The sequence below is a fragment of the Chiloscyllium plagiosum genome, chromosome 16 (assembly GCF_004010195.1).
Source record: "Chiloscyllium plagiosum isolate BGI_BamShark_2017 chromosome 16, ASM401019v2, whole genome shotgun sequence".
NCBI classification, from domain to species: Eukaryota; Metazoa; Chordata; class Chondrichthyes; order Orectolobiformes; family Hemiscylliidae; genus Chiloscyllium; species Chiloscyllium plagiosum.
The window spans coordinates 53,707,363-53,720,725 of NC_057725.1; the positions used below are offsets into that span (position 1 = coordinate 53,707,363).

General features: G+C 40.4%; 1 protein-coding gene across 5 annotated transcripts in view; it reads left to right on the top strand.

Annotated features, from left to right (window-relative positions):
* The window catches only part of LOC122557922 (von Willebrand factor C and EGF domain-containing protein-like), a 326,824-nt gene extending 316,825 nt beyond the window's left edge, over positions 1 to 9,999 (top strand). For all 5 annotated transcript variants that reach the window (XM_043706141.1, XM_043706142.1, XM_043706143.1 and 2 more), the window contains 4 exons: positions 288 to 453; positions 3,019 to 3,199; positions 5,075 to 5,200; positions 9,467 to 9,999. In XM_043706141.1, coding sequence (XP_043562076.1) covers positions 288 to 453; positions 3,019 to 3,199; positions 5,075 to 5,200; positions 9,467 to 9,564 — 571 coding nt within the window. In that variant the 3' untranslated portion in view covers positions 9,565 to 9,999. The remainder of the gene's footprint in view (positions 1 to 287; positions 454 to 3,018; positions 3,200 to 5,074; positions 5,201 to 9,466) is intronic.
* Positions 10,000 to 13,363: the final 3,364 nt, after the last annotated feature.

Consider the following 13,363-nt stretch of genomic DNA (forward strand, 5'->3'; position numbering starts at 1 on the left):
AGGGTAAAGAATCTAATCACATCTTGGTGCCTCATGCAGCCGTGCTGACAGATGAACATTAGGGGGAGCTTTTATTCTGCCTTTCTCTTACATTATACCTAACCTCATACAGCTGCTTGTGAAATGAATAATTATTTACTTACTTTATTTGTCTTAGTGGTAGTACTAAAACTCCCTTCACTGAAAATGCTGGTTGAATTTTCATCTCTAACTTAAGTTACTAGTTTTCACATTCATCTAGTGAAATTGCACCGAGACAATAACAATGGATTGTTTGTGTGGGACAGGTTACCAAGTGGAGAAAAGGCTTTGTCCCCTGTTGGGTTTGGAAACGTCCAGCCCATCAGGGTGAATAAAGAGAGACTGTGCATGACTGAAGATACTGAGGACCCGTGCAATGGAACAATACTTGCTGATAAACACGCAGCCAACACGACTTGCAGCATTATCATGGTAACCTTTAAGGAATTACTTGTTTTCATGATTTAACACCAGGCAACTCATTCAGCCAAAATAAAAAGGAATCCTTCACCAATTTTTTTCCCCCTTATTGGTACATTCCTTGCTAACAGCTAATCTAATCAATTATTCTGGATTATCCAAAGTCTCTAGAATTCCACGTTAGTTTCTTTGTGCTATTCCAAACAGCCCAGGGTAAAGATTCAACTGACAGCAAGGAATAATCTTGGAGCTGGGGGCTAAAATGGTGTTTAATTGGATAATCCTTGATTGTCAATCAGGCAAAGCAAAGTCTGTATATTTCCGAATTGTTGTGGGAAGACTGGCCAAGGAAATGCAGAGACATGGGAATGGGGCATTCGAAGCTGGACAGTTATATGATGAAAGCTCCCAAACATAACTGACAGCTCCAGCGAAATAGAGTAATGGATAGCATGTCTTTTTGAAGTGTATAGGGTTGTGAGTAACGTAACTCCCCATAATGAATAATTGACACACTAGGTGACCATCAGCACAAAATGTTCCAGTGGCACTTGGAAGGAGATGGTCATGTGAATAAATCTCTCTAAATCCAGTCCAACCATAGGTGGCAATCATGCCAATCTCAGGTAAAAATAATCTCAGCTTGAGTAGCTGTCTGGGTTCAACACCATGAGTTGATTATTTACAATATTTCTGTTTCAGAATATCTAACCTATCCTTCCCTGTACCTGCTGCAATGTGTCCTCCTTTAATGAAAGGCACTTGGAAGACCAAAGCAAAATATTCACATCCACAGATCTGTTTCTAATTCACCCTTTCCCTACTTTTTCACTTTTCTTCATGGTGCATCCTTTATACTGTTAGTGAGATTTTCTTCACAACCCACCTTTCTCTCCACTAACCCCCCTCCCCATGACTAAGGCCAACTGTGTTCCACTTAGAGGCACCTCAGTCATTCCTTGTGTACGCTGCCTGATCATCTGTTGATTGCCACAGCATGGAGTTTGATAAAATATTGCCACAAGTCTTTCTAGTTCCATTGTTCTAAATCCCACCTTTCTATCATCAGGATGATTAAAACTGTGCTGCTTTTTTCCAATATCGTTGCTCCTCTGAGTCTCTACCTAACTGGGTCATACCATGTTGGGGTGCTGTCTTGCCACTTTGTTGTATATTTTGTGTATCTTCAGGTAATACAGAAATTACACTATTCTCAAAAGGTGGACAGAGGTTATTAACAAGGCTTTTGAAATATCACTACACATGCAATATGCCTGAACTCCCAATTATCCTGGCTTGCTTCAAGGTCTTTTTCTGGGCTTTGTCCATTTATTTTGCTCTCAGTCATCACTTAGGCTTACTTAATCACACACAGTCAACAGAGATCTTACCAGACTAGCATAAGCAATCACAGAAAAATCAAACCATTGACCACTGTGTGGGCAGTGCTGTGGGAGATCTACTGCACAGCTCAAAGCAGAGATATTGATTTTTAAACCTAACCTGTCAGAAACGGAGAGGTAGGGCAGCTAAAAAAGGAACAGATCACCTACCTGCTCCAGTCTTTTCCTGTTGCTTCAAATATTAAACAGCAGATAGATGAAGAGACTGCCCAAAGCAGATGGGATCCTCTGGAATTTCCATAAGTCGGGGTCCCATGAGGTTAATTGGATCCCTATGATACTCTGACTGGGGGCTTGACAGTAATTCTGTTGTATTCTGCCCCTCAGGCAGAAAGCAGGTTGGTGCTCAGTGGAAAGTGAAAGCAGATCATTCCATGTAACTGAAGCAATGTCCTTTAGTGGGGAGCAGCAGGAACAGAGAAGCCACAACTGACCTGGACTTCCCGCCAGTCCACAAGATGCTCCAAAACCTAGTGCAGCCTCCAAGTTGGACGTTGCTGGGGCTGTCCAATCTTGATCTGATGAAAACTGCTCTGTACGCTCTCTTCTTGCCCATTCCAGACAGAAAATGATCTGGGGTTGCTTGTAGTTGAGGGCCCAGGAGTCAGAATGGCCAGAATCTGTGATTTGGCTGCACATGTGTAATTCATAATTGTCTGGAGGTAGGTTTGCTCGCTGAGCTGGAAGGTTCATTTCCAGACGTTTGTCACCATACTAGGTAACATCTTCAGTGGGCACCCGGGCGAAGCACTGTTGATGATTCCTGCTTTCTATTTACACGTTTGGCTTTCTTTGGGTTGGTGATGTCATTTCCTGTGGTGATGTCATCCAGAACCTCAACCTGAGCTACAAATCTTCTCAAAACTCATAATTGTCTGTTTGGGACCTGCCGTGAGTTAAAATAAATCCCATAATGTTCCTGCCTTGCTTCGATTTACAATACAGAGGCAACCTTACCCTCATCTCTTATGTTGTATCTGCTGTGAACTGTCTATCAGACCATAATGTCAGAGATTGAGAGTTCTATTCCATGAATTTGACTCCAAAAAAATTAACCAGAATTTAAATTTAAATGTATTGACTACTTAACCCATCCTTAACCTTTGATAGTGTATTATTTACGCTGTTTGAAGAATTCGAGTAGTGATGGCCAATTCTGTTCTGCTCTTCTCAGGGTCCCTTATTTCAGGCAGCACATGAGAGTGTCGATCCTCAACCTTATTACCAAGCCTGCCTGACTGACCTGTGCAGTTGTGTGGAACAGACATGGTGCCTGTGCAATTTACTATCAGCATATGCTTTCCGTGCTCTGAGAAATGGAATCATCTTAAACTGGAGAAACGAAACGCTGTGCGGTGAGTATTTGCTTGGGGCCCCAGTGAGATGGCCTGGAGTCTGTCAGTCGGAGCGAGGGTTTTCAGAACAACAAATTCATTTCACATCAACAACAACAACTTGCATTCATGTAGTGCCTTTGATGTAATAAAACATTCAAGGTGCTGCTCAGAAGCACTAAGAAATAAAAATTGATTCTGAGCTGCTTTATGTATTAGTTCAGGTGATCAAAGAACTAGATTATAAGGAGTGACTTAGAATGAAAGTTTGGGGCATGAATTCCAGAATATAGGTCCTTTGGTAACTGAAGGCACAACAACTGATGGTCAGCTCCATTTGCAGACCAGCTTGGGATTGAATTGTCTGCCTTACGGTACCTCCGTTTTCCAACTGTAATATCTCTGGTGTAAACTATAACAGCCCTACCAAAAACAGATGACCAAGTTGATGGGCCAAGCAGCAGCTGTTAAACCCATCATTAGTTCCTTATTATGGGTCTATGCACCTTCACATGCATATCACCCATTTCTCCTCTCATGTTTTCCCCTACACACAGTTTGAGTTAAAATGCTTGTTAATCATGATTACATTAAGTGATGGAATAGGTCTATAAGGAGTCGCTGCAGCTGTTGAAACTTGCTGAGATTTTACTGCTCCAGTAACTTATGTGACCTTTCTTTGCTGCAGATACTGAGTATTGACTGGATCATCTTCATGCTCAGAGATCTGAAGCTCAAAGGCACTTGGGAGCCCTAGTTCAGGATCTCTTAAGATTAACAAACAGGTTCAATTGGCAATTAGGAAGGCAAATGCAACACTTGCATTCATTTCAAGGGAACTAGAGCAGAGATGTACTGCTCAGGCTGTATCAGGCTCTGGACAGACCGCATTTGGAACACTGAGAGTAGTTTTGTGCCCTGTATATAAGGAAGGATGTGCAGGCATTGGCGGAGTCCAGAGAAGGTTTACAAGAATGAGCGAGTCATAGAGGTGTAGAGATGTATAGCATTGAAACAGACCCTTCGGTCCAAAATATTTTTGATATAAGTTCAACATCATCTGTTTTGCTTTTCACCTCTGGGCACCTATTAACAAAGCATAGGATAAATATACTTTATTAACTGTTCTTTCTACCTGTCCTGCCACTTTCAATCATCTGTGCACAGAGCATTGAGGTCTGTCAGCTCCTATACCTCCCTTTCGAACTGTAGTCCCAATTTATATTTTCTCTCCGTTATCTTCCTATCAAAATGCACGAGCTCACATGTCTCTGCATTGAACTCACCTATACACCTATTCCACTACCTTGTCACAGTTTGCAAGGTTTTGTATCATTCACAAACTTTTAAACTGTCCCCTGCACACCACAATCTAGGTCACAAGCATCAAGAAAAGCAAGGATCCCAATATTGACCCCTTGGGAACTCCACTATAAATCTACTCCATGCCGAAGAATATTCATTGACAATTTCTCTCAGTTTTGTATTGTTCAGCCAAATGTGTGTCAATATTGCTATTATCCTTTATTCCCATGTTTTGCAGTGAGGCTTCTGATTGGTGTTCAGGATCAGGAACTCTTTATTTTTTATTTACTTTCTGCTTCCTAACACATTGAGGCTAACCGCAACGCAGCAATTGAATGCAATAAGCTAAATAAAGAAAGATTTGGGACCTTTAGAACAGTATCAATCAGAACCACCATGGGCAATATATTTACCCAGATGGGCCAGTGGAGCACCAGTTTCAGGAGTCACGTTCTACCTTAATGTGATACTGGAAAAATCAGTTGCCAAGAGTCTCACTAAGTTTGCATCTGAGATAGATTTTACCCAAGAAACGTTTTGCTTAAAATGCCAGGATAAATAGAGATTTCAATCATTTGTTCTCTTTCTCAGGTGTAACTTGCAACGGTGGCTCAAGTTATACTGAGTGCAGCTGCCCTCAAACCTGTTCGACCTACCTACAACCAGAGACACAGTGCTCCACAAGCACCTGCGTGCCTGGCTGCCAGTGCCCTGCAGGTAACAAAAGAAAATAAACACAATATAAAATCATTGTCCATCTACCTATGGGCCATAATCTATCACACAACCAGAACAGATTGACAGTAACAAAGACAGAGAAAAGTAGCAAGTGTCCACTCATTTTCAACTTTAACCCATCGTTGAATCTCTTCTCTTTCAATCCATGTCCAGTATGGGCTCTGTTCCATTGTTCTAATTGTGCCTGAGTTCAGTTTTGAAACAGTCCTGTGTGGCAGTGTACAATAGTCCAGATTCACTGTGTAATATGGCAGTTGGTACCACAGCCTCCATCCACCATGTTACATTAAGAATGTATATTAAGTGTCCCTATGTACCCTGTTGTATAGTTTTGATTAGTTATGACAGCTCAAAGGTTGTAGTAATACCATTGTATTGTCTGATGATCTGTACTAATTGATGGTGAAATGTAAGTACTGGCGGTAAATTATAGTAACCAACTACTAGTGTACTAAAGAACTGTGTTAATTTATTTTGGCATGATATAAGTTTCAAAACACAATGTTGATTCTCTGGCAGTAATAATGTATGTTTTGTTCTGGTCATCCCTCCTAATATGCTCCCTTAGATTTATTTTCCTAGAATCCTTAGACACATCTAACTATGTTTCTCCATGTTCAGGATCCTATATAAATACAAGTATTTGTTGTTGCTGACAGATATCTGAACCAGTTGGGAAAGTTCACACCTCTTATAAGCCCCTGGAAAAATGTCAAATTTTGGATTTTATGGAAAATTTTCAATGATACTCACAATCAATGTGGAAAAGTTTTTTTTTTATTTGCTTTAAGCGTTTTAATATACAAAGCTGTATTTGACCTGCTTTCACTTAAGCGAATCTGAATACAGTATTATCATTGAGAAACTCCTCTACATATTGTGTTAACTGATGTGCAATTGAGTGACAGATTTGAACTCTTGGCTTAACATTCGTCATACTAAACTTCAAAAAATGAATGCTAACTAGGAGTTGTTCCTTCAAATGCTCTGCTCCTGGCAATTAATATAATTATCATGGCACCTCCAGTAACTCAGGTTAGAAATCATTATAATATCTTGGTTTCACCCACTGCCCCAAATCTGCAGCTGGATTCAGCTTAATATATCAAAGTATATCTCAGTTAAACATAGTAGTTTTGAAAGCGGCAGAGGGCATAGTTGGCTGTTTCTCCTACCCCCTCCTGTCTCTCTTCCTCAAGTACACGTCAAAGTAAACACTCCCAAGCTACGAGCAAACTGAGCAGGTCCCAACCTGCCTGCATTTCTGGCATTAGGTATTTAACGCCTGTGATTGGGTTCATGCCAATTAAAGGGAAGAAATTTGAAACTTCATGGTGTATTGCCTTCGTTATATTCAAAACACTGCAAATTTGTCCAACTTGTTCAGATATCGGATAACAACAGATATTTGCATTTATGTAAGATGTTTAACCTGTGTAAATATTCCTAGGTGTGTGAGAGATTTGTGGGGAGAAAGTGGATGCTGTGCAAAAGGAAATTAGGAGGGACAAGCAAAAGTGGTGAATTTTAAGGAAGGTGAGAAAGGAGGACAGAGAAGTGCAGAGGTTTAAAAAATGAATTATATCGTGGGATCAGGCAGGCAGTTGAAAGATTGGTCAGCCATGAGGTAAAGGGAGGAGTTGTTTTACAAAAAGCTGCAGTCACAGGCATTGACAATTGGTGGAATGGTTGTTATGTTAATGAAGGTAGTAATGGAACCCAACAACAACTCCCAGTTCTATTTTCAGCTTCCATTACATTAAAGGTGGATCTCCTGAAATTTAAAGGAACATTTGGCAGTTACTCTGTAGGTGCTGTGCCAACGTAAAGTATACAACATTGGCTAATAGTCCAACAGGTTTCTTTGAAACCACAAGCTTTCGGTGTCCATCCCAGTCCAACACTGGCACCTCCACATCATAATGTAAAGCATAGAAAGCTTCCTTTTCCCATGAATGTTTGGAACGTCCTGTGGATGTGAACGATGTTACATAAATTCCAAAGACTGTTACTTTTTTTGTCATCAAAACGGTACTCTCTTCATTTAAGTCTATGGTATTGTTAAAAAGGCTTAATGCCCCTTTTTACTCCAGAAATTATTGGGCAGAACTTAAACTCTCTTTTACTTTAATCAGATTCCATCGGTCTCTACAATGGCTGGTATGACATTGAAATTATGTCTCCAAGAAATTATCCATGATCACTTTTGTTCCTGTCTCCTCAGTCAACTGTTCTGTTTCTCCCCAAGTTTTGTTGAATGAAGTGGTATCAATTCTTCTGCATCTCTCTCTGGACTTAAGTGAAATTTCTTACCATGTCTTGTTGAATAAGCTTCTTTCAGCTTCTAAAATAATTTGCTACAGCTAACAGTGAAACAGTCCCCTGTCAGAACATCAAAGGAATGTTGTTTATCCAGTTCAACATATGTGCTATCCTTTACTTATAAAAATATATTTTATGATCTTCAATGCGTTAACAGTGATGAGGTCTTGCAGCTAATAATGTTACCAGAAGTATGCAACTGCTGGACAATAAGGCTGTCCATCGTGTCCCAGAAATTGTTCTGAAGCTTGGATGTTCAAATGTTTTATATTGGCTGTAAATACTGTACAGATTAGGCCAATTAGCCTATTATACTATCTTAATATTTTGGACTTTTCAGTCATTACAGAAATGGATACTTGGAAAACATCCCACCCCAAATCCCACCGATGCAAAGAAACAAACATGCTCAACTTTTTAATTTCTGTCTGATAGCCACTTCTGTATCCCCACAGCTACATTCCTTGTACTATATGTCATAAGTTTGAATTATGTTGTACATTTATTGTCATCATTTATAGTCTTGTACAAATTGTCTCATGGTAGTGGTGTGTTACAGATCACTTAGCATCTGAATTGCTATGATAACATGCACTTTCACTGCATGTTGTAGTCTGGACATTTGGATGGTGATGTTAGTGGCTCCACATTTCTTTTTGCCAAATGGCTGACCACAAATCTCTCCTGCTCATACCATCTGCCACTGGCATATGTTTGTTGAATTTTAAGGTCAACACTCAAGCTGTTTGGCCATATTTGAAATCACAATCCATGTTCCTCAAGTCTTTGATGGGACTCTAATTCAGAGTTTCTGTCTCTGAGGTAGGAATCTACCCATTGTGCCACAAAACCTCCTCACTGTATTGTCTAGTATCATCCCGAAACACTCAGGTTTGGAAGGTTATAACTAACACATCTCCAATTTTTTCTTCCATTCCTTTTACTATTTTCACCAGACCTGAGCTAGGACCTCAATCATTTAATCTTTATTTTGATCTTCACTGTTTGGGCTGAAATAAAACTCATAAATTCATGAATACTCAACCTTCCCTGGACCTCTGGGCATTTCCCACTCCTTCTGACTAAAATTCATTTTGTGCTTTCAATACGTCTATATCCACCAGTGTTGTTCTACCAAAATTTTTTTCAATGGATGTGATTCTTGATTCTTTCAAAATTAACTCTGTTGTTTGTGATCCACTGCCTTCCATTTTAGGCCTGATGGTGTCATTACTCAGATTGTTCAACTATTCCCAAGATTCTTCTCTTGTTACTAAATAACTACATCTGGTTTGTTGCTCACACCAGTTTTTCAAAAACATATATATATATATTATGGAACCCATGACGTTATAAATCAAAGCATAATGTACAAAAGCAAAGTTATTTGTGCTAAACCCTTACAATTGAATGGTCAGGTCTCAGCTTTATTATGCCATCTGTTTCTGGGGACTAGAAATTAGGAAGAATACCATTACAGTGGTGATTTTTGTGGATTGTTAGCGATGAACAATTTTAACCACGTGAAAAATCACTGCAATTGTTCTCCTTGGACCAGGATTGGTTTAGGAAGATATTTAGGAGAAAGTGAGTACTGCAGATGCTGGAGGTATCAGAGTCAAAAGGTGTGGTACTGGAAAAGCACAGCAGGTCAGGCAGCTTCTGAGGAACAGGAGAGTTGACATTTCGGGCATAAGCCCTTCATCAGGAATGTCAACTCTCCTGCTTCTCGGATACTGCCTGATCTGCTGTTCAACTAGGAAGATATTTAGTTAGATGTCTTCAATATCATGGGACATCTCACTCAGTATCTTCATGCACACATGTTTTAATAGGCGATAATGAATGCCAGGTTCATGAATTGACTCTCCATAACTCAGGAATGCTTACAGCAATTAATATTACCCCCCTCCTGTCTTATAGGTCTGTTCATGTATCAGTCGAATTGTTTGCCACCTTCATTGTGTCCAATGAAATCACTCTACAGCCAGAGAGAGGCATCCTTTTTCCCAAGTTTGTGATGGTGCATAACAGTGATCCATTTATACCCACGGTTTAACTGAAGTTACTACAAATCTTCCTGGTTTGATGGTGGAAAGGTTGGTGAGCCCTCACTCAATGAGTGTGGACACTACAGCTGGCCTGGGACTGGAGGACGTACACTGGAGTACACTGGACGTACACTGGTGATTTTGTGAAGCATTTTAGACTAGATACCAAAACTGTGAACTACTGATCAACAGATTATTGAACAGAACTTTATTTATTCAGATGGTACAGCTCCAATATTATTACCTCAGTAAAATTGAGAACTACTCTGTACAGTATTGTATAAATCTTATTATTCCTTTCATCAGAGTCTTTCTATGGAATGTCTTACTTGAGTTGATATTAGTTTTGTACATGAAATAAGAGACTGGATTTACATTAAAATACTGTTATTATTAAAAATTCCAAAAGGCTTTGACTGATACTGTTTATTGCCTCTCTGACTTTTCTGCACTGCATTTCATTGCTCATTAGATATTTTAATTTCTTTTGGAGTGGAATGGCAATGGGTTAGGAAAAGATGTTCCAAGAGAAGATTTGCTGTTGAATGCAAGCAAAATGTGAGATGAGCTGAAGCATGAAAAAGCAAGAGAAACCAAATGGGTACCAAGATTATGGTCTGAAATTGTTGAGTTTTTAAAAATATTAGAATTTAAATAAAATTATATTCATTCATGGGATGTGGGCTGCATTTCTTGCCCATCCCTAATTGCCCTGATCGCAGTTAAGGATCAACCACGTTGCTATGTGTCTGGACTCGCCAGAACAGATAAGAATGGCAGATTTCTTTCTATAAAGGTAATTCGTGAACCAGATGGGCTTTCAATATGGTTGGCAATAGGTTAATTTTTAATTCTGAATATTTATTGAATTTAAATCTTACCATCTGCCATAGTGGAATTTGAACCCATGTCCCCAGAACATTCGTCTGGATTATTGTTCCAGTGACATTGCCATAATGCCATTACCCCTCCAAAGTCCTGAGGGGTAAGCTGTCTCATCAAAGAATGAACTGCTGTTCTTCTTATGTTGAGCTACACTGGAACAGTGCATGAGGCCAAGGACAGGAATGGTAGAGAATTAAAATGACAGGCCACTGAAAGCTCAGAATCATGTTTATAGAGTGTTCACAGATATTTTGCAAAGTGATCACTCTGTCTTTGTTTGATCTCCCAACTACTAAAGCAGACCAAACTGTGAGAAGCAAATACAGTAGACTAGATTAAAAGAAATGCATGTACATTATTGCTTCATGCGGAACGAGTGTTTGGGGCTATGGACACTGAAGAGAGGGGAGGAAAAGGGCAGGTGGGATGGGTTATTGGGCTGACTGAGAATGGACCAGGCTATGATTGAGGAATGCTGAAAGGGGAGGGGAAGATATATTTTATAGTGGCAACAGAATGAAAGTGGCAAAAATGGCGTAAAATGATCCGATTAATACAAAGGCAGATAGGCTGAAAATGAGAACAAGTGTTGTGGAACGAAAGGAAGGTATGAGAGTGTAAGTGCAGGAAAAGTGGTAAACATGTTCAAAAGCCCTGTCAACCACAGTGGAGGGGGAAAAAAACATTGCTTGAGGAAGATGGTATCTCAGAAACACTGTGGATTTTGCTTCATTAAGACAGATTTCATGGAGATAGAGGAACTTGGAGAATGGAATGGATTGTTGGGACAGTAATTGGTTACAGTGAAACTGTCTTTGGTTTTTGAGGACAGAAAATACCAGGGCATTTTTCCACATTGTGAGGCAGATGTTGGTACCAAAGCTGTACAGGTCATTCTGTTCTAAACTGAGTTTCATCAGTGCAAATTTGCTGTAACACGATTGGTGAATTAGGGACACTGTTTTTTCAGAGCAGACTTCTTAAAATGTTTGTTGGGTGTAATGTGATTACAATGCCAACACTTTAAGCACTGTTTCTAAAACATGATATTCCTATAATGCGGGGTTGCACAAGAATGCAACCATTGCGTTATAGAAAAACTGACTGCACGAGATAAGCTTCTGGAGCACATCTTCAGCACTATTGTTCAGATGTTGCTGGATGGATGATGTCTTCAGCCATTTCTTCATATCAAATAGAATGAATCAATTTATCAAAGAACTCTCAGCATCTGTAGTGCTGGGAACTAAAGGAGGAAACTGAAATAGATTATCCACTTACTGCTTTTAATTGAAGGTGTCTTCAACCTTCTCTTTTGCATTCATGTCATGATCCTTTATCATCAACATTGGGAGTGTTAATGGAGTTTCCTCCTCTTATTCATTGTTCAGATGTCTGTTATCACTTATGACTGGAAATGGCAGAATTTAGAGAAAGTGAGGACAGCAGATGCTGGAGATCAGAGTCACTAAGTGTTGTCCTAGAAAAACACAGCCGGTCAGGCAACTGAGAAGCAGGAGGGTCGATGTTTCGAGCATAAGGTTCTAGTCCTTTGATTGTGGCACAAATTAGCTCTATAACATGTTACTTTGAATATGGACTGTTTTGGGCCTTGTGAGGATGTGTATATTGTTTATGCTTTATTATTTTTAATTGGTGCAGGGTGCATTGGGTGATTTTAAATTGAATGTGTTTGGAGTGATCCTTAATCATTTGAGGTTAGGTATATGTGCAATCATTTATATTCGATGTGCATGGATGGTGCAGATTATGGGGTTGAATTTATTATGTACTTTATAATAAATGTGTGTAGATGTTTTGAGAGATTGAGTGCATTGAATGTAATTGATGAACCATGGCAAGATTAAAGTCAGTTGGAATTGGGAAAATGATCTGTTGGTTGAAACCATACCCTAGCACAAAGGAAGATGATTATGGTTGTTGGAGATAAGCCACTTGTGCTCCAAGCCATCTCTGCAGGAGTTCATCAAAACACGTGGCAGATGGAATATAGTATTGGGCAATGCCAGATTAGACACTTGTGCAGGGAGACTAGAGGAGTTGAGTATCATTCACATGAAGAAAGACTGCAGAAGGCCACGGAACAGTGGAATTTGGAGTGCTCATCCATGGATCACAAAAAGCTGGTATCCATATTCAGCAGGTAACAAGGAGGGCAAGACATTTTGGACTCTATTGCAAAGGGAATGGAGTATAAAAGTAGAGATCTTTGAGGAGAAAGTGGTGTCTTCAGATGCTGGAGATCAGAGCTGAAAATGTGTTGCTGGAAAAGGGCAGCAGGTCAGGCAGCATCCAGGGAACAGGAGAATCGACGTTTCGGGCATAAGCCCTTCTTCAGGAATGAGGAAAGTTTGTCCAGCAGGCTAAGATAAAAGGTAGGGAGGAGGGACTTGGGGGAGGGGCGTCGGAAATGTGATAGGTGGAAAGAGGTCAAGGTGAGGGTGATAGGTCACTTGACACCGTCCTGTCCCCCTTAGTCCAAGAACTCCCCACCTACGTTCGGGACAGCACCCATGCCCTCCACCTGCTCCATGATTTTCGCTTCCCCGGTCCCCAACGCCTTATTTTCACCATGGACATCCAGTCCCTGTACACCTCCATCCCCCATCACGAAGGACTCAAAGCCCTCCGCTTCTTCCTTTCCCGCCATACCAACCAGTACCCTTCCACTGACATCCTCCTTCGACTGACTGAACTGGTCCTCACCCTGAACAACTTCTCTTTCCAATCCTCCCACTTCCTCCAAACGAAAGGAGTAGCCACGGGCACCCGCATGGGCCCCAGCTATGCCTGCCTCTTCGTAACCCTCCTTCGACTGACTGAACTGGCCCTCACCCTGAACAACTTCTCTTTCCAATACTCC